The sequence below is a fragment of the Acanthaster planci genome, linkage group LG06 (assembly GCF_054643075.1).
Source record: "Acanthaster planci isolate LZ-2023a linkage group LG06, COTS_SCS, whole genome shotgun sequence".
In the NCBI taxonomy this organism is placed as follows: Eukaryota; Metazoa; Echinodermata; class Asteroidea; order Valvatida; family Acanthasteridae; genus Acanthaster; species Acanthaster planci.
This window is the reverse complement of record NC_141782.1, coordinates 132,627-154,800: the sequence shown is the minus strand read 5'-3', so window position 1 is coordinate 154,800 and position 22,174 is coordinate 132,627. Positions and strand designations below refer to the sequence as shown.

Below are 22,174 nucleotides of genomic sequence, written 5' to 3'. Positions count from 1 at the left end.
ATGGATTGATGCCAGTGTGTGAGCAAATGTAGCAGTAAATGTTTATATAAAGTGTTAACCAAGACAATGGATAGATTTGATCTCCGGAATGTTGGGAAAGAATGATTTTTCCCACCCCAGAATTGATTGGACACCCAACACCAAATTCTGAGGCAAATGTTCTGACTGGAACTTGTTACCAAGAGCCTGTGTTATGTAACCAGTACTGAACCCAGACATGTACCTTTTCAAATGAACCATCACCAGAATGTTTGCCAAAATGGGAAGACCTAGAGCGGAACCTCCTGTAAAATTAACAGCAAGTCTACGTTAGAAAAAGAATACTCAAAACACCAAGATAAGAAAAAACCCCACCACGTCTGTGATATGTCGCCTCCACCACTGTTAAAGCCATCACCAAAACTGCCACCAAGTTATCGAGGATGTTGATTAACTACAAAGTTTCCTTGGAAATAATTAGTACAGCTTGTTCACCAAAGTTTGTTGTTTTTTTAGCAACACCACTAATATCCATGGACAGTGTTTCCCAAACCATCTACAGAATCTAGATGCCCAACCAGAGAATGGAGCAATGAGATTAATTTTTCTGGCTACCTATTGCATAGTTAGCATCAGTCTCCTTTATATTGCACGTGATCATAGTTTTCCTGAGTATCTCAGGTCATTGCCACTCGATGCCAGCTCCATGATGTGTTGGGATAGCCTTCTCATATGGGAGACAGGTAAAATGGAAAAATTGCCAATATCAACAAAGCATTATCTGAGGTTATTGGTTTAAATGTTGTCCATGACTGTTTATTATCACCTTACAAACCTTCGATGTTAATTATCATCTAGCCACCTCATGAAATGTTGAACTCTTTTTTTCTTGAACCAAAAATTATTTTTTTTGCCACAAAAAGTGAGTTTTGAACATTAACTGATGTTCCATTGAGTCAGTCAAACAAGCGAATCCAAGGTGCAAATATGCTCTTTAACTCAAAACATGTTTCTTTTTTGGCAGTATTTTGATGTCAAATGTTGCTCATATCAAAATCGAATACATGAAGTTTTCTTCCACAAACTGTTCCCTAAAATATATGGGTTGAAATCTCATTTCAAAGTAAAGTTACACAAAAAAGTCTTTCAACACAAACAGAACATCTTTACTTTTGCTTTTTCTTTCATAAGTAACAAATATACAAAATAAACTTGTGTTACCTCTTTTATGGTATATTTTTCCTGTTTTTGTGTAAAATAGTAATGAATAAATTATCATGGAGAGGGTGTCATGAAGATTAAGATATCAATTAGTTCTGAACAAAACTGACCATTAGAGTGCTAGAAAATCATTTTGTGCACGTTCAGGCTAAATGCGCAGAAAAAAATACCCCATCCCCAAATCAAAACTTATAATTGTTACAGTCTTTGCGATCACTTTGAAGAAATCTAAACCAACACCAAATCTTTCTAATTTGAAATGTCAAGGTGCGGCTTGAAGTGGTTTTAAGGGCAGAGTTAGGTTAGCTTGTACCAAGACGCATGAGTTGTACCCTTGTCACTCACCCCATATCCCTGGAAGAAGTTGGCAACTTCTTGGGGCGTAGCTCCAACATGGAGTCCTCGAAGGCGGATGACCGCATTGCTGGCGTGGGGGTGATGGTAGAGCTGGCTGGTGGTAGGGGAGACAGGAGGGCTAGGGAAGTAATAAAGAGGTTGTTGGATGTAGGAATGGGTGGCCTGTTGGCGTGTCTGGATGGCAGGCATGGGAGTCGTGGTTGGGATCATACCGCCGTTGGGAGATTGAAGCTGCTGCTGATAAGGGAATGGAGGAGTTGTTGGTGCTATTGCACTTTGTACTGCTGCAATAAAAAAAAAAATCACAGGAACTCAATTAGAATCACAGGAACTCAAATTATATTTATAAATAGCTTTACTTGTAAAAATTGAATAAAATCATCAGGTTGTAGAATTAGCTTTAGACACATGAAAACTTTAATGGGTTCCACTTGACATTGTGAAATGCACTATAGTATTTGGCCCATCCATATTAAGTGGCCTAAATGCTCCGAAATCCTGCACTTGTTGAGTTTCGGAAAAAATGTAAGACTGAGCAGTCTTAAGCTATTTTATCCCCATTAGACGTGTATGGAGAATACACTATTGGCTCTTGTAGAATATTAGAGGATTGAAGAAGCTTTAATGCTTGCTTCTCGTGTTGCATCATGAAAGTGCTTGCCCGAATGAAACACTATCAAAATCTCAGTCACTGATACCAGTTTTGTATAAAACCACCACAAAATTATTAATTTTCACTGCTGGAAACTGAAGTTTTGTCCATTACAGAATGAAACTCTGTAGATAATGTTTTGAGGAGATCTGTCACCCACCTTGCGGCTGCACTGCCTTGCCTCGGGCTCCACTCATCAATGCCAGGTTCATCTCATCTCCGGAGCATTGGAAGACTTCCACGTAGCGTTCTCCCATGTACTTCCTGTGGCACAACTGGGCGGCTAGGAGTGCCTTCTCGGCAGACATCATCTGGATGAAGGCTTCTCCAGTTGGGTTTCCCTGAAAACCGACGATGACCAGATTTGATGGCAATCGTTTGATTCAACCAAAGCTTGTATGTTGTCCGAGTGTCTGTGTTCTCTTTGGCCATTTTTGTCAAAAGGTAATCTCATGGATGCATTGTAATCATTATTTGAGACATTAATGATGTATAATAAAACGTTGCAAAGAATAGCACAGTTCAATTGTTACCAGCTATCTTTATTTAACCCTCTAAGTTTAGTACATGTTCAGTAAATGCCTAAGTATGAGTCATAGATTGACGTAATAATATTATCAAATCATGAGTGCTGTGCCATTTCCCTTATTCCCTTGGCGACTCTTATTTTCTCACCTGCATTGTGAACACCATATGCACTCCATGTGGACGAATGTAGTTTGCCGTCTCTCCAAGAAACCTCATGATGTCCTCAATGGTTGCCTTGAAGGGTAGGCCCCGCATCCGGATGCAGTCTCGTATCATGCCACAGGTTATGAGTTGTTGGGGTACAAAGGCAGCTGGGTGTGGCTGGGGTACCAGGTGAGCTGGGGGTGGAGGGATAATATTGGGCACCATGACATTGGCGGGGGGTGGTCCCTCGGGTACCAAAGGCTCCGAGTGAAGACGGGATAGAACCTGTCCAGTGGATACAAAGTAGATTAGCATTAATTTGGAGTTTGTTGAGAATCTCGCAGCTGCTTTTTGTATCCCTGAAATTGTCCCTATTTCAGACGCAGCTTCTTTGGAAGTTGGAAGATCGTGGTTACGAAATTCACCTGAGCCACTCTTCCTACTGACTGAATTAACTTCAATGCCTGGTAACAGTTCACTTTTATCCAACTGTGCATCTGTTGACCAACAGCAAAAGAAAGTGAAAAGTGTCATCTCCATCAGAATCCAGAAGTCAGAACAAAAAGTCTGCCAGAAATGACTGATTGATGGATCTTGTATTTTAATACAGCTTGTGAATTTTAGATCACGTTTCAAAATAGCATGAAGGAAAAAGCGTTGGGATAGATGTCTGAATTGCTACCTGCTGCACTTCAGCAGTTGTGCTACGGAAGATCTCGATGTATCTGTTCTTCAAGTAGTCCTTGTGTTTCTCCAAGGCCTTGTTGGCGACTTCCTCAGTGGAGAAGAGAACAAAAGCATCGCCCGTCATTTTACCGTTGCGCTGCTTGACAAACAATATACCTTCTTCACCACCAGACACAGGGATGGTAGGTCCAAAGAAATCGACCTGTAGGTAAAACAATGTCTTGATTTACAAAATAGTCTTGATAGACTGATGTGTGGTTAAGCGCAAACCAAAAAAAAAAAATCCCTCTCACCTGGAAACAAACATATTGCTGATATTTCAAACGTTCCTGGCATGAAAATGTTTTCTACAAATGCCTCATAAGCCCTTTCACCAATTGCAGTCTCCAAAGTGTTTAGGGAGGTTTGTTTGTTCTTGTCTGATGGAAGGTGTCATGAAGAAGGGTTAAATGTTCTCATGGTGTTTTCTAAGTTGTGTTTGAGGCCAAAAATAAACAGATGGTTGTGGAATCTGTTGATAGAATGACCGTCCATTTTATGGGGGGTACAATCTCTGTTCTAGCTGGATGCACTGCCGTCCACTGCCCTTTCCTGCAACCCTACCCTACACCGGTAGACTGGTTAGCCAAAGACACCTCATACTGAATGTTGACATGACCAAAAAACAGCCAAAATGTGAGTGAAAAGCTGTCAAAATGCAACAGAACCACCCAACATTCCACACCCTAGATACATAACCACCAAGCCCAGAATCCCGGTGTGAATATGATCAGTTGGTTGTCGGTAAACTTACATCCAGTTTACAACTGATTCGTTCGGGAATTTTTCTGCAGATACAAGTTTTGCTGGACTGTCCTGCAGAACACAGTTTGATCAGGGGTACAATAGTTACTTTCACACATTCAAGTCTTATGATGTTGGTTGTTCATTCTTATTGATTTATTTCTTGATTTCATTCTATTTACCTGGATGACCGGAAACATGCATCACTTTGTTGATTAATGCCATTTCAAATGCAGCTTTATTTCATGACTAAGCTTTTTTTCAACTTTTTTTCGTATTTTCCTCATTTTCCCCCTCAGATGTCCTGTTTTTTTTTACACTTCAGATCTACATTCCCATTGTTGCTGAAGTCAAAATTGGTAAGCAATTGTGTTTTAATCAGATTAAGTTTGAATGGTATTTTTATTCAAATGAGATTAATTTTGTGGGGGGAAAACCTTAATACAGCTGTTGTTAACATTTGGTAAATAGGAAAACATATGTGTGTAATGATTAAAGCCAAATTCAGAATGATTAAAAAATGGCCTACCACTTCTCGAGCAGTTGCAGTGAATGGAAGTCCTCTCATCCGTACAATGATATGGCCATCATCTCTGGACAGAAACAGTGCTGCATCACGAGAAGTGCCTTCAAAGATAAATGATGAATGGGGTGGCAAATGAATTCCAAGACCAATGAGGAACAAAGTCAGTGTATTTTCATCAATGTAGCTCTGTTTGGTTTTGGTGTTTTTTTTGTGTCTCATTGAATGGCGTCGTGGGATTCGAAGCCAGTCTCGGTTTTAGTTTTCAAATACCACTTAAAATAAAAAAAAACTTGGAACTTTTTTCAAGGTTACTTGAATCAAATGGCATATCTTTGTTCTTTGAACAATGCTTAGATTTGTTTTGTTTTGTGAATGGGCTTGATTTACTGCAACACTGATATAGGCATGTCATGGGCAAGAGTACGGCCAACCTTCATACTGCCACCATTTCCTACACATGGCTGGCTTTGTGTGCAAAGTGAAGTCCTGCGTAAGTTTTAATTTTGTGGTTGAAGCAGATGGAGAACCTTTCTAAATCACTTTTCATGAAATTCATTAAGTTAAATGATGTGAAAAAAACAATTAGTCTCACCTGCTGCAACTTTGATGAACTCGTCTCCCGTTCCCTTGAACACCTGCACAGAAAATATTTAATTGATGAATATTTGTTCATGCCAACAGTTCTTTAATAAAATTAAGTTTGGTGGTATTGGGTGTAGTTAGTTATTAAATCTGGCTGCATTGATTCTACACTCTAGTACAAAATTCCTGATTATTCCATATTCCTAATTTGAAAACTTTAAATGGGTTTCTCGTATAGGATCTCCAAAACATTTGTGTAATTTTCTCCCAAAATTGGAATTAGCGCAAGCTTTGTAACTTATCGGCAAACTCTGAAAGGAACTACTCAAAATTTACGGCAGAAGTCATGGTACTTGGACTCCAAAAGGAATTAATATTACATGAACCTAAATTCTCCATCCAACAAGAAATGTACTTTAAGCCACAGACCTTTTTATCCTCAAGGACCTTGTTTGAAAATTCTACTGGTACTTCCTATGATTATACAGCTGAATAATTATCCATTGTGCATATTCAACCATATGGTTTGTGGAATTTTACAAGTGGGTGGGCCTACGTTGTCTAAATATACATGTATGCTCATAAAGGCTGTCAGGAGATCAAACGAGCTTTTTTCTAAAATGCTACGTCCGCCATTGCAGACGATGGTACAGGCAGAGCGGCGGAAAAATGGTTCGACGTATTTCGTAATTTGTATCAATTTGGTGTTTTGCATTTTAGTGGATTTTACAAAGAGAAAACAGTTGTATACAGTACGGTACGTAACAGAGGAAACCTACCTCCACATATCGGTTACCAAGGTTGTGTCTGTGTCTCTGTAAAGCCATGTCTCGGTGCTGGGAAGATTCAAAATGAACCATCACTTCACCGTTCCTCCTACCATAGTGGTTCAAACACAATGCCACCCCACCTCTTCAAAAATAAACCAAACAAAGACAAGAAAAACATCGCTATCACAATGTGTACTTGTTGAAAAAAGTGTGAATTGTACAACTGTAAAATACTTCAGCGCAGAGTCTGACATTACAAGGCCGATACCCTTCGCCGATCATGTGTGTTTTTACGGATTTATTATTTTGTTCAGTCATTTGTCTTTTGAGAATTCCTTTGGAATAGATGCTGGGCTAAGCGTGGGAACTCTTAGAATTCTGTTTGGATGATTTGCAGAAGAAGAAACCCAAATAATATCGCAGTACAAAATCCTATAGCTAGGCCTACACCCTCTCCAATTGTTATTTTATGAGTTTTGTCATGAAACCTTTGACTTGGAAGACTTTGATCCTGTACTTTTAAACAATATTACATTGTATTTATAAAGGATGCATTTAAAATGTTTTTCCCGATTGGGATAATGTGACCTACAAAAAGTTGACTGTACTTTTTTTGGCTTGGAACCCGCCAAACGTGGTGCGTTTACAGAAACCTATGTACATGTAATTGTAAATTTTAACCTCTGGTTTCTGTGCAGTGGTCTGTCTTGCATGGCTGAGTTTGCATAAACCAGAGTTCTTTCAATTTTCCCACGCAAAAACAGACTAGACAAACGTTGACCATGAAATGGTTTCAGAAGAGTAGCAGTCCTAATCGCTCTGTCTGTCTTTTACTTCAGCAGTCGATTTCCTTCTAGTTTAGAGGCTAATGTATTTGTTGGGTCAAAAGCTAAGCCTAGCATAAAATGGCGCCGAGGTAATCATAAGTCATGAAGTAGTGTAACTGCCATTTTCGCAATGGTTTGTCTAACCATTAGCCCACATACATACTTTTAGGACTGAAGCCCAACTTTTTTGTCATAAAAATAGATATTAATGTCTTCATTGCATATTTGGAACTGTAGCAGGCTGATCTAATTCCACGCTCTTCTCTCCAATCTTTCATGATTTCCTACGCTTTACCCGTTTTAGGTTTACCTAACATCTCAGCTACTTTTAATTTCTAGCTGATCAATAAAAATACTTCCTTTAGGAAAACTTAAAATTTCAGTTTAATTAAACTGAACAACTGAAATATACAAGCCACGCCGCTGAGCGAGACAAGACTGGTCAGGAGGATTCGGCAGATGTCTCTGATAATTGAATGTTTGTTTTGATTTTCTGTTACAAAGTACTTACTTTGCGATATTGAGGCCTTTAAAGAAGCGGAAGACATCTCTGTCTGAGGCTTGCCAGGGTAAACCTCGGGCTTTGACCACTGTGTTATCGGGCACAGTGTCCGTCTTGTCGCTGGGGGTAATCAATAAACAATCAGTTATCTATAAGCAGTTGACGAAATCGGATAAGCGAAGGCATATCACAAAAAGAAGCATAAAGTTGCGCTTCGCATCCACGAACAAAAGAGTACTATAAATCACTTAATGAAAGGGCTTATAAAATCCATTACTATATCAATTATAAAGTAAAATTTAATGCAGTAATTAATATTTCAAAAAATGAAAAGACCAAAATACTTACAATGTACCAGGTTCGTATTTTCTTCGGATTTGATCAGGATTTGTGAATCTGTGACCTAGGTGATAACACAAGAGAAAATTAATAATAGATATTCAAATTGTGTAGCACGGGGTTTTAGATTTATTTTTCTCGCAACCGAGGAATTTTCTGCCTAATTTAAATTGAAAGGCGATGCTGTATTTTTGTTCCGTATTGATTCGTTTTGTCTGCCACGTACAAGTCGTTAGAATTATGCATGGGAACGCTCCATATGTTCCTGGATCAAATTATAAGCCCATATCTTTGTGCGCATAATTTTGTAACTGTATATGCCATGTGTAGGAAGGGCGCTTACACGCACCGAATAATAATGATACCATAATTTGCATGGTAATTTCTTTGTATCTACTGATTCTTGTAAGAAGTAACATATTAACTAGATATGGAAAAATGATGTACTGAATTGAGATATAATACTTCATTTTTCATTCTGATACTGTAAACGGTCACTCCTGATTATCCCCCTTTTACCGGTCAGTAATAAATCCATGTTTAATTCCGAGGATATGACCCACCGGCTAAGCTCTTCCGCGTTCCAAAGTACCTGTAAACTAGCCCACTTTTCATGTGCACGCTGTAGAATAAGGTTATACCATCTTGGAGATCCGATAATACAAAAGAAGTTGGTATAAAAAGCAAAGAAGCTTTTCCAGGGCATTGTATTGTTACAGCGCGCCTGTCTTGCAAGTATTAAGCACTGGTTTAACCTTGGGCAATACGTCTTCAGGGGCTCCTTTAACACGTTGTCATAGTCAATTACATAACAGGTATTATCCAGAGTTGTGACTGAAAGGATTCTGAATAGTGAAGCGGCTTTAGTTAACTCTTTAAAATGTTGGACTTACTTCCTTCAATAACCCAGTGAAACCCTACTTGTATAAAGGTTATAATTCAAAAGTTGTACGTGTATTCCTTTACGAAGATTAGAAGCATTATTTACACAAGTAACGTTAAGAGCCTGGGAGACGAACGAGAAAATATGTTCAAGTTTGACAGTAAAGAAAGATTGACATCTGGTGTTGTATCATTTAGAACCAAATCTATTTCCTGTACAGTATAAGTGTGGTTTTTACCTGGGTTGCAAGTGTTACGGATAGTCAATGGACAAACAATACTTCGTCCTCTTAATCTGTGTCCTTCATAACTGAATTGCACTGCCCATGACCCAGCCTGTGGTTTATTAAAACATGCTTAAAAATTAGTAACAACGATCTGTCAAAGGCACGCTACCTGAAACAAACTTATTTTGTCATTCATTTCCCTCAGGAGAGGCTTCAAACCCTACCTTCGTGAATGAGCCTCTGTACAATGCTAGCCATGACTCGGCACTCGTCCAGCCCCGTTTCCGTGAAGTTGTAGTTCCCTGTGTCGATCTTCAAATCTGATGAAAGTCTTTTGGTCAAGGAATGCGTTCCTTTTGGAGAATACTCAATGCAAAATATGTCCCGCGAATAATTTTGCCTCAGGTATCCGGGAAAGTGGCGGCTCCCTCCCCCAAGGGACACGGCCACAATTTCTTTGTTGTTGAAGCTGACAAAAGATTAATTTCGTCGGGTCTAGGCGACCAAGGTCAAAAAGACTTTGAATTCAAATCCACCGAAGCTGGATTGCTGCAGATTATGAGTCGAGTGTGCTTCAATAACATTGGCTCCGGCAGATCGAGGAAAAGGGGTGTTGCGGTTGTGCCTCATTCATTTAGAATCGAGTAGGCCTAAGGATTTCGTCCGGGGTGTTCGAGTTTTTGGTACAATCATACGACGGATACACGATAAACGCAACAATAATATATTATTACGTATGGTGTACACAATGCTAGCCGAATTTTTGACTAGGGAATTTATTCGAAAAATATTAAGTTGGCAATGTTCATTAAACTGGCAAACTCCAAGTTTCAAGGAGCAAAACGTACATTTATTCCAGTTGATGTAGGCCAACAAGTATATAAAGGCAACTGCTACTGTTGTAGGCCTACAGGGAAGAACAGTTTGGTTAAGTCATCAGGAAAATCGGTAACTGTTTTGGAAAACTACAGAAAAAAATACACAGGGTCAATAGCGTAATGGAATTTTGTAATCGGGCAATAACAGGGCTTTAAAATCGTCCCCTCTGTGTCGTATCAGTGGTGCTCAATGAATACACACCAACTTTCCTGTTTTGCTATACTTTCGTTTTTCTAACAAATCACAGACAGCTATTGTTATTTGTCCCTGGGACATCGACAGAGCTACCGTGATGGATGGAAAGTCGCGGTTCACGGCGCTAACTGTCCAAGAATGCCAAGAGTTTTCACAATTTATGACTTGTCCTGAGCTTGTAAACAAAATGATTTTGGGGAGAGACAAAAAGTATCTATATTAGGCGGTAAGTACCTGAAAAAAGAGCAGTCTGGTTGTATAGTTGTGAAGTTGTGTGTTGCGGAGAAGAATGCCCCGTAGAAGGACGTGACCTCGCGGATATAGGACTCTGGCGTGAACTATTCGATAGTTATTGAGGAGGTATTCTGGCGACAACAATTTGACATGGTATGCACCGTGAAAGTAACAATCGATTATCGATACCTTGGATTGGTAACACGACATTACGTTTGTTCGGTCGTGTTGCCATGTCCGCCACGCGTGACTACACGATCGATTAGGATCTATTGTATCCCGTAAATCTGAAAAAAAATCCAAGAACAACGGAAGAAAAGTAATCAACTTTTACCTCCGCATTGCAACTATATATGTACGATATATCCGTGATAAAATATTAAAAACAAAGCGTTCAAAGCTGTAATCCGACATTGTGAGGTTTAATAGTTCAATTTTTTCCACTACACTTGACCTGGAACATTTGACCTAACCGTATAATATAGGCTATTATGATATGTCTCGACCTGAGAGCGATGTACTTGGTTTTTTTCTGAGTTATCCAAAACTGAAACTTCATTGTTGGCATGACACACAGTGAAAATGGTCATAATCTACTTCAACAATCAAGATTCGGAGGGACTTTATCAGAGGCCCCTGGTTGGGGAGAAGCAAAGGATATCACATATCGTCGAGCACAGTTGAAAAGTTAAATGAGTTGCCATTCAATACGAGCTACCAGTCTAAACAAGTCATTCCATAGTCAAAAAGGGCTACCATCAGTCAAAAATGACGTACCACCTGAAATGGATTTGACATTGCTTACTAGATGACTGACTCTCAGCTAATGTCTGCGCTCTATTGGGACAAAATTTAAAAATGACATCGCAAAACTTTCTGCCTGGTTGTGTGCCTTTCAAAAGGTGAAAGCTATTTGTTTAGTAAAACTTTGCAGCATATTGGATAGCGGACACTGTTACCAGACCTGACTAAATGTAGACGGAACAATGTGTGGTTTCATATCCACAAATTACTAGTGCGATTTATGTATTTTCTGTACTCTCAAAAAGGTTGAGAAACCATTCAGGGCGGATTATCTTTGTCTGATAGTTTTTTCAACTGCTCCTTTCATATCGAGTATTTGCTGAAGTCACGATGCGACCATTTAATATGATTGTATAAGTCAGTTGGTGCGATGAAGTTCGCCTTGACAAGACGCAGGGATGACCAAGCTCAAGTCGTCCCGGAGTAAGCGTTTTACCAAGCCTGATTTAGTAAATAAGCATGTATTGGTCTATTTTTAGAAAGTAAAGGCTATGAAAAGATCTGGGCATCCTACAGAAGCTGGATTATCACTGATGCCAAGTTATAAAAATTGGCCTTGCTCAACAAAATACCCAGGTCAGCCTACCGTAAAGCAACCGACAAACTTTTCATACACAAAGACATTGAGTGTATTGCCTGAATACACTGCAGGGTTCTAGAACGTAGTTATACCAGGAATAAAGGGTGGGATTAAGTTCTTGATCAACTAAACAAATATATTCGTGCATTTTGTAGCTACGCTTTTGGATCACTTGAATGATATTTGTCAAAGATTTGAGATCTGTCACAGTTGCATTTTAAGCACTCTACGTAAAATACGTCCGTGCGCGTAGCACAAGATAAGAGGACTGAGGAATTTCGATCCAGGCTTCATGCAATTAAATTTTAGCGTTTCTAATGTCTTACGTTTTCTGGTATCATGATGAAAGTATTTTGTGACACTAAAATTGTGGTCTGTGATATGCTAACCGGAAACGCTCGTTCATTTCTGTTCACACATGTTGATGAATCTGTTACATTCGGGATAAGTTCACCTTTTACGCTCCATGATGGGCCCCAGGCGCTCGACCAATTTCGTTGTCAGGTTACCTTTTAAGGTAAAGTCAACCAAGTGCGTTTCCTCATTCACAGTGAGCATTGAAGCATGTTCAATGTCATCACGATCGTACCAAGCCTGTACTTTTTTTATTTCATCGGGATGACTGTTGAGTTTTGCTTTGAATAGCTATATGCGAGGTCAAATTACAGTTGAATCGACTTTTTTTTAAACGGGAGGGACTCGTATTATGAAAGACATCCACTGGAACGCAACCTGTTCCACATACGCGTACATGTATGCCAGTTCAAATCTTCATTGAAAAGGTAAAAAAATCCTTCAGCAATCCGTGCGATTGTCAAATCGCTAAGCAAATGCAGCATTAGGTCACATTTCATCCGAACAATTTTCTTTTGGAATTGTATTTTTCAAACGAGTGCACTGCCCTCAACCAATTTTAGTCTCTTCGAAAGCCCGTGAGATCCGTCATGTATGAAAATAGCTACATTAATTTACGAGCTTGATTACCACAACTCATATACACTGTACGTGTATTTCAGCGAGGACACCAGTGAAGCTGTTCTCGTTGTGCTCAACCCCAGCGAGAGGTCCTGCTATTAAACGGAGCGACCTTGGTGCTTAAATAACACATACACGAAGCCTAAAGCCAACCAGTTGAGTTCACAGTAACCAGAACAGTGAATCAGCACAAACAGGGATTTTACACAGAACAAAGGTTTCATGAGCTTCCATTTAAGGAGGAAAAAGTACGCGAATAGAACAAAAACCACCGACGGAAAACTCATTCTACAAAGTGACATGGTCGGTGACTTGTTTTGGTTTAGTGGATTGCGTGAGTGCCAGTCTGAAATGTGCTTCTGGAACCGTCCTGTTCTTGCCCACTAAAAGGAAACAGAATACACGTATTCAACAATTCGTTCCCTGCAATGCAGCATTAGTTGGCGAGGGCCAGACATGATTAATGAGATATTGCTTCGGGGAACATACAAGAATCAAACAATCCTACTGGACGTTTTTCGGGGCCTTTGGTGTGGCAAAGCAGAAAACGAATTACCATGCAGACACAGCCGAAATACATTTTTTTGTTCTTGCAAAAAAGATATTACTTCTAGTTGTCTCTCGGATTTTGTACACCAGCGAAAGAAGACAATTGGTCGTTGGTGCCACCTCTGTCGTCTCGGCCGACGTAGGATGAAAGGGGTCTTACATGCGGAACAGGATTCACACGAACGTGGACGAACTGATTCTAATCGATATGCGGGGGAATTTTTCTCGCCTTATGGTCCCCTCTCTGTGTACAATGGAACGGCTGTTTGGCAGCCCAGGGAACGATCAATAATTCTAACCTTCGTTTTGTCGTTTCTTTTAACGCCATTTTGAGAAAGAAAAGGGGTGAGCGTGTCTAGATTTTCTTGTGGTGTCAAAGGCGCATCTGTGATTGTCGATGACGAACATATTTACTTTCACAGCATTTGGTATCGATACCGTGGGTTTACATTAGGCCTCCTATTTCTTACCGTTCTTTAGGAATCGACCCGCTCAATCGAGATCACTAAAGCGATTGCAGGAGGTAGCCCACATGATTGTACCTCTAAAATTCACTAGACAACATCTCGCTTTTACTTTACTTTGATATATCCACGAGGAGCGGTGTATGTTTTATTCCTCCGTGTTTCCACCAATGAGATGCAGTCTTATCGGACACTGAACTATAACCGGCAGGGGCCTGTGTCAATATTACCCCAGCGTTTGTTAGAACAAACAGGCAAACAGTGCCTGATAAATTAACACAAAAGCCCTGAACGGCAACAGGTGTTGTGGCCTCGTGTGAATAAGTAGTTCGGTGCACATCATAATTTATGCGGCAGTGGCAGAATTACTGCGTGAAACATGAAGACTGCATGGGTTGCAGCGACATATGCTAAGCTGAAATACTTCTTAAAATTGGGGAAAAAGATACGCAAAATTGACAGGCCAGTGCTCGAATCAGTAAATCTTTTTTTGTGTGTACATGTATATGGATTCAAGGTACCAGGGGCCACGAGACATTTCACATAGTAATGAACTGTAGCCAGCCTTTAAAATTCTCGCACACAGCAGTTTTCGTTTAACGCAGGTTAAAAAAAATTGTAACACAAAAATTTCCCGGCGGGGATCTCTAAGATCTTTTTTGTCTATTGCTGGAATGACCTGTGATACTGCTCCGTTCCAGTCTATAGCATTTTTCGTGTTCATGAGGCCGGAATCAGCTTGTTTCACGCACCGTAACCTCGAGCCAGAAATATTCAAGCAACTTCAACAGCTATGTGAATACTGGTTTACCAGACACGTGGCGCATGCGTAAACAAGTACATGTATACCAGCAAAACTGTATTGAAACGGAGCACATTAATATCACTGTTGGGTTGTTAATGACTCCACTTTTACCCTTGATATCAAACACTGGTTCCAGTAAACAAAAATGAAAACATACCATTGAAGTCACATTCTAAAAAGGATACAATCTGCCATGTCTTTGACTGTTGTGATGGTCGTAGCTCCGGCATGGAACTTCTGAAACTCTTTCCTCAGATCGAAGAAGGAGTAGAAAAAGTCTGGTAACTCGACGTTCTTGTTGAGTGCCTGTGGGTGAAGGCATTGGCGAATGTGGAGTTGGCCGTCAGTCAGAAGACAAAAGGTGTTACCCTGACTGAGGTTGAGTTCCCGGTAAAGAAACTCCTCGAACTGGAGAATGGAAAAAGTGGGAGGGTAAAAGAGGGTGAGTGTTCAAGTGTCTGAGATCGGTGAAATGTTTGAGGTCAAGTTTCGGAAATTATACTTTAAGGAAACCTTTGTCAATTTAAAATGTAAAAGTTCAGAGGACATTCTCCAGAGTGCGCTGTCCACAATTCTACAACGCACTAGCACCGCGTACATAGAGCGAGCTGAACAGTTTTGTTATTCTAAACATTTCCACCGGACGATCCAAAAGCGGTCAAGAAACACCAGGTGACATGCATATATGGCCCCTCCGCGGGCATGGGGACTTAAACACCAGGTGAAATGTATGTATGGACCCTACGTGGGCCATGGGGACTTAAACAAGATTCTCTTGGAGAAAAATATTGGTGTTTCAGAAATGATAAGGGCGTTCGAGAAAAGGTTGTCAATGCTGAGATCGGGTGGTGTCAGTAGGGCGTCTGCCTGGGTTGAAGTCGAACCAAGGTCAGGCAAGTTTGAAATCATTGCCAATTAGCTTGAATCACCATTAACGCGACTTCCTTCCATTGTGTAGGTTTCTGTTCTAATATAGCATTGCTTTGTTTAGGTATTTTCTGTAGTGTGGATACAGCTAACAATAATTCAGACATTTCCGCCAAGCCCACTGCAATTTGTATGAAACCCCGCCCACGTGAAATACCCCCAAAGTCCAGTTCTCAAAAACCATGCTATGGTGGACACGGGGCAGTTGCTTGAAAAACATCCAGGGGCGATGAAAAGGTTTTGTCTACCGTGGATTCATGCGCAAATCGTGCAGGAGACAAACAAGATCCGAAAACATGGCCGAACTGGAAGTTTATTTAGATGATAATTAATCAGATAAATCTGGAAGGAAAGGAGGGAAAACTTTCCTTTGTGTTGTAAGCTTGATACAAAAGTTGGATGAGGACTGAGCTTGTCTGCCTCTCCAAGGGGTCAGTCAATCAGATGACCGCAGTATCAATAGACCATTGAAAAGAACTGACCCAGTAGTATCAGGAGACCTTTGAATGACCTTTCAATTAGAATTCATGCCTGGGTGCATCAGCCAATAGCGAAGGTTGATAGGGCGTAGGCGGATACAGAAACCGACGGGAATAGGCTGATTTTTCCCCGCTTTCCAACCAGTACAAATGCATTCAGGCTGCATCCGAATCTCTTGTCTAGAGCTAGGTCTAGGTCTTTGCTCCATTAGAAAGGCGTGGAGACGCGCAGACAATGGACCTAGCCGTAGCTCTGGAAGCCCGTGTCGGACACAGACTTTGTTAACTGAAACAGCTACTTTAATCTTGAGATTCTGAAAATCATCAAATTGGTAATTCTAGAACTGCAGAATGAACCAAGAGAGATAATAGAAATAAAGCAAAGAAGGAGGTCGTGGATGTCACACCGTAGATGCCACTTCGATAATTTTCCCCCAATTTCAAAAACAAAACAAAACAAACATATCTACGTAGGTTCTCCACTCTACCACATCAATTTTCATTTGAGCCCTAACCTGCAATAATATTACAATATTCAGCAGTGTGAAACATTCTGTTAGATTTAGTTGTATCTTTACACCATGGCAGAAAAAAAACTATTTTTGAGGTATGTGCTAAATTCTGCTGACTCCGGCAGAATTTGAAATGAAAACTCGATTTGTTCCTTTTATCGTCTCGCCCCAAAATGACCATTGGATAGAGCGAATTTCACTCATTTTCATTATGTTTACAGACAGATGCATGGGACATTTAAACAGCGTGGCTATACCAGCATGAACGGGCACAAAGGTCTACAAAATGGAGGTACCACGAGAAGTGTACTAGCAGATTTTTGTCGTTTGATGTCCGCCAAACCTTTGTGTATTTTGTTGCCATAATCATCGGGGGTTTTTTTTCGTATTCAAAACCAAGGGACATACATTAACTCAGATCTCTCTGTCACCTTACAGCAAATGGTTTTATACTGGCCTAGAGGCATGACACCTTCTTCATGAAACACCATAAATTTGGATCTAGGGTAGTTGAAAAGGTACTTTAACATAACAGCCTAACACACATTGGTGAGGGAACTAGCCAAGGAAAATGGCTCCCAGGATGCACTGCATTAAAATGTAAATAATACACACATGTAAACCGTATGGCAAGTCGCTAAGGCTGGAGACATCAGACATGGACATATATATCTTCATTACTTCATTGATCGGTGAATTCATTAAAATAAAAGCTATACCCGTATACATTACATTTCCATCAACATGCATATCATTTGGAGGGACAAAGGTAAGTGTTTATTTTTAGCTGGTACACTTAACCATAAGGTAAAGAGACGGCTACAAAGTATCTGCATATGGCGCGGTACCCTGTCTTTTTGTTTATAAGCCATCGAGTAAAATAATATGTTAAAAAGTCCCCCTTTCACGATCTCTTTTATGGTGTGCCTTGTGCTTCAAAAACGACTTGTTTCAAATTTGGGTTAATTCAATATTTATGCTCCAGGCCAGAGAGTAGCCTTCAACTCCAAAAACTATTTTGGGCCGTATTTAGGCCTCACCCCTGTGCACAGAAGTAGGACCGTTCCGTCATTAATATATTTTATTCACCTACTCTCTCCTCTAAAATACGTTATTCGGAGATTGCCTTACGAGATAAGCTCCGAGGAATAATTTAGAATTTTGCAATTTCGTGAACGAAATGTTTCCGTGGCGGAAAACATCGTTTGTGTAATAAGCTATTAGGATGTCGCAAAATACACAAACAGGCTCACTTCGACGTACGGCGTTACGACAACAACGGCTGGCGGGCAACACGTGTTGGCCAGCTCAATAACCCAACCGTAGCGGGACCTTCGCGACACGCGCCCCGGCAAATTTGATAGGTTTACACCGCTATTAGAGGCCTCTTTGTGGGCTGCTGTAATTAAATTTGAGCGCACGTCTCGCCATACTCTCTAGACAATATTTTTGGGAGGGTTGTACAACCTATCAAAGGGATGTAATTACAAGCCCATGCAATTCACTCATTCTATCCTGTTTCTAGAAGGATATGCTTCGTTACCTGTTTATATTAATTACAAGAAGCTTTCATTACAAGCGATCCATTTTACATATGAAATTTTAATGACATATTTATGCCCCTAATGCCTCAAATTGTGCTTTTCGACTGGTGCAATAACTGAAGATAAGCTCGATAACATATTGAATTATGCACTTTTATAATGTAGGTCTTGTTCTCGAACCGATGTTTCTTCGAAGAATACAATACATAGGCCTACTTCAAAATACATATTCATAGAATCTTTTCAGTACCAGTGTCGACGTTTGTTCTCAAACACCATTCTAGACTGTATTCACTGATAATCAGATTCTTTTAATTTTTATCGATTCAGCTTTAGCTGAAGATACAAAAACTGGGCCTTTCAATGAAGGCTTTGCATGATGGTCCCTCAGTAGCGGCCTACCAGTGACCTCAATAATTCAGTTTGATTAGGAATAACTTTCCAAAATAAAGACCAAACCCGGAGGTGTCGTGGAGGTAGCATCTTAGTAAGGTTCTTCTGGTAAGTCGGTACCCACAGCTGGATCAATTTACATTCATACACCTAAATTTTGACTTTTGTCCATATTTAACCCTAACCCCCTATACGCACCATTGGAATCCTGCATAACTTCGTTGGGTTCAGCATGGTTAGAGTTAAAGGTCACAGCTTAGATACATGTAACTCTCACAGCGAGAGACCCTTGCTATGGGTTAAAATTTGTAGCAAGATATTGAAAATGAAACAAAAAGTATGTCACCACTTTATACACATAAGACCTTTTCTTCACATTTTGTGTCTATTTAAATCGTACATTCAGTGAGGATTTTCGTCCTCTTCGCTTATTTCATCGCTCCCCAATGACCCACTCTGTCGAAGTTCTGTGCCCGTTCTTCGAAATATTCTTTGAAACCAGGCGGTGCATGGAGCCCCAACCGCCCCTCTTACATCACCCCCCTTGCAGCCACATAAGTGTCCGGGCTATCCCGCCTGATGAGAATACTAAGAAATTGTCCGTTTATGCAACAGTACAAACTCACTACTCGATGCCGTGAAATACAACTTATTGTTATTTATTCAGGTATTACCTTCTAAGATTAAAAGGACAAAAAGGTCCTCTACAAATGGATGCATGGTGAGGGACGGCATTTCAATCCGAGGTGAATGACCCTTGATGCATCATGAGGTATAAAAAAGCATACACTTTCATATCTCCATCCATATGCCAACATAGGCGAGCAATCTTACAACAATGCTATTGAAATTAAGGTTAACCAAATTGAACATAATAATCGAATAAAAAGTTAAAGAAAAAATATATTTCTCTCACTGGTAGGTTTGACATTATTTTCTTCGAGTAAAAACTAGTTGACTGTCAATGAAACGATAGTTCACGGGAAGACAGGTTGTTTTTGACTGACCTGTTGGAGCACTTTCTCCATCTTGGCGGCGCCCTTGAAGACTTCTCGTTGGACTCCCAGTGCCTTGCACAGGTCCTCAGATACCTCAACATTGTCCGAGTCTGGTCTAACGAAGGACTGCTTGATGAACCCAACCAACTGTGGAGTATCAAAATAAGAATTGCTTAAGGCAAGGGAGCACTAAAAACGGTGAAAGCAGCAACTAAAATTTCTGGTGTACAATTTTATTTGATCTCGAAATCGACCCTCCTTCAACCTTCCACGATCCTTCGAAAGCCATCAGGAGGTTTTGAAAGACATTACCAGAACGAAGAAGGCAAAGCCTAGTCCTTATTACTGAACACGAAGATCGATCCTCTTGAAACTGTAGGCGCAATCAATGTGCCATTAAGCTCAGCAGAGTCGTGGATTTCGATGGAGTCTAAAGGATTTGGGATGGTGAAAACTGTTACAATTTAAATTCCTTGCAACATAATTTCGAATAAATAACCACAAGCACCTAACTTTCCTTCACAAACAACACCAGGACCCACCTTTAAAAATCTTAATTTTCTGCTTTACTTCCGTTTTTTTCGCTGTAGATTCAGTCTTGCAGTGTCTGCTAAATTACTCGTTATTGAACCCTTTTGGTTGGGATATTGATATTTTCAGTTATTTAATTAAGTACGAGTTTTGTTATGTCTCTATTAGTACATATTTTATTGGGAATGACTTATCAGAGAACAATTCAGCAAAATTCTGATGTTCGAGTGGGCGTTTGTTGTAAAATTTATTTAGATTTGCACTGAAAATTTACATGATCTGCAAAAGAAATTTTAGACATAAAAAGAAGAAAAATTCTGTACGAATTTATATATACAATGAGATATACAAAAGCTTTAGTGTTTCTTTAGAAATGAATGGGCAGAAGTACCTCAGTAAATTTCACAACTGATAAAAGATGCCATCAAGGGGCACCAAATCACGCCATCCCTACCTCCTCTAAGTGGTTTACAGTACCCATGGAGGAGATAGCGTCCATCACGCTTCAAGCATAAAGGACTGACTCCCCCTCAATGGGTACTGCGGGGGGCAATGCTTCCCTCGTAGGGCGCCAATGGGGGTATAACAATGCCCCTCTGGGTATTAAGAACCCTGCGTGGGTTTACTGCTAACGACAATAGCTTTGGGAAAAAATGGCATGAAAGAGGGGCGTGGACGTTGTAAAATGTCGTCCCAGGAAAACCCCCTCAAAAATGTGAAAAATATAATGCATTTGTTTTTGCTCCAGTGGGGATTAATGTAATGATCTCGCATGGGCACGGATCCTCCACATGAAAACAATTTGATGGAAACTGGGGTTCTGAGTTTATTTAATCTGCCTTGTTGGGAACACAGTAGGCATATGCTGTACATTTGATCAACATAATTACACCAGAAAATCAAGCATACGAGGGTTCCCCACGGAAAACCATCAATGTTTACTTCACTTGTTTGAGGAGAGTATTAGTGAAATCACGATTACCACTGTTAGATTCCGTCTTCCAGTGTATGGTCGTTTTATGACAGTCATATCACCGCGCAAGGTAAACTACTTACTTGTTCTTTCTAAGGATACGAGTTAATTTAATTATTAAAAGTGCTTTAAGTTTTTTAACATCGAATATCTTATTCAGAAATATTATTCAGTAGCATACCAGTAACTTTTTTAATCTACAGCCTTGAAATTTTATTGCCTAGAATAACAGCTACACTAATGTGAAGATTGCGAAAACTTTGGTGGGAGAAGAACCGGAGAAGCTAACCTACACAAAACAATAACCTATATGCGTTGCTGCAGTGCCCGAATTTTGACCAAATGTAACAGAAAGGTCAACTTATAGCGGTCGCGTTTTGCTCACTTTCTTCAAAGTGGTCATGCATGCTTTGTTTAAATATTAGCTTGCATGAAACATCTTTTATATCGTCAGTGACAATTTAGTGAAAAAGTGGTTTACTGTTAGTGTTTGAAATTGATAAACGATTGTAGCACGAAAGTACCAGATGGTTTTATCGCACGATGTATCTACAACGACCCATTTGTGACCCCAAGTGACTATCCATACCACTTTATCATAAACAATAATCAAAACAACTTTCCATTGTTGGCAAATCCGCCCAGTTTTCTGCTTTTCTGGCCGATTAAACATTCTGTATGCTTTCACCACCACACACGCTGAAAGACTCCTACGTGTGTAGCTGCTTGTACAAGTGAGTCGAATTAACTCACCTTGTTTGTCTCAACATCAATGACACCCCACACCAGCAAGACCAAGTCCGTTTCGTCCGTCCCAAGCAAAGCACCTCTCTGCCCAGCCGTAGTACAGAAAACTATCACCAAGTAATTATGTGCGTTTGCCATGGTCATCCAATGAGAAAAAAACTGGTTAAAAGCCTCAACCTCTAACTAACTTCTAAAGTTGCACGCGAAAGGAGAGAGAAAAATTCTACACCCAACTCCAAGCCAGATTAAAGTTCCCGCAACACCCAAGTGGAGTGCGTACCACACCAGACTGTAGAATGCCTGTCTACCCGGCGACTCTCGGTTCCCTCTCCCGGTCAGAGATGACGATGAAAACCAGTGATCAGCTTGCAAGGAAAATCTGTTTGAATAAGGTTAGCTACCATAACACGTAAGAGACAGGCCCCGTGGCCAATCCCTATTGTTCTTCTCTCATGCCGATTGGACCATCCGGGTATTACGTGGCACATCAGTTGAAAAGAGACGTAGAGACAAACCGGGGGCGTGGATAATTTCTCCTGCCGTATGCTGGACTACACCAGCGCTCCACCAAACAGTTCT

At 40.3% G+C, this 22,174-nt stretch overlaps 1 protein-coding gene across 5 annotated transcripts in view; it reads right to left on the bottom strand.

Moving 5' to 3' along the window:
* Positions 1-22,174, bottom strand: part of LOC110974726 (epithelial splicing regulatory protein 1-like) — a 27,048-nt gene extending 4,874 nt beyond the window's left edge. The window contains exons 1-14 of one of the 5 annotated variants that reach the window (XR_002597616.2): positions 21,602-22,172; positions 19,354-19,491; positions 14,677-14,899; positions 9,231-9,326; positions 7,907-7,961; positions 7,568-7,678; positions 6,239-6,371; positions 5,470-5,512; positions 4,881-4,978; positions 3,564-3,770; positions 2,885-3,166; positions 2,370-2,550; positions 1,546-1,841; positions 595-703 (exon numbers count right to left, since the gene is read on the bottom strand). Coding sequence is in view for 4 of the 5 variants with exons in the window: in XM_022226533.2 (XP_022082225.1) it covers positions 270-284; positions 1,546-1,841; positions 2,370-2,550; positions 2,885-3,166; positions 3,564-3,770; positions 4,881-4,978; positions 5,470-5,512; positions 6,239-6,371; positions 7,568-7,678; positions 7,907-7,961; positions 9,231-9,326; positions 14,677-14,899; positions 19,354-19,491; positions 21,602-21,739 (2,016 nt within the window). In the remaining variant the exon portion in view is untranslated. Of the gene's footprint in view, positions 1-223; positions 285-594; positions 704-1,545; positions 1,842-2,369; positions 2,551-2,884; positions 3,167-3,563; positions 3,771-4,880; positions 4,979-5,469; positions 5,513-6,238; positions 6,372-7,567; positions 7,679-7,906; positions 7,962-9,230; positions 9,327-14,676; positions 14,900-19,353; positions 19,492-21,601 lie in introns of all 5 variants that reach the window. The other 4 variants (XM_022226533.2, XM_022226532.2, XM_022226535.2 and 1 more) reach the window with 4 other exon arrangements.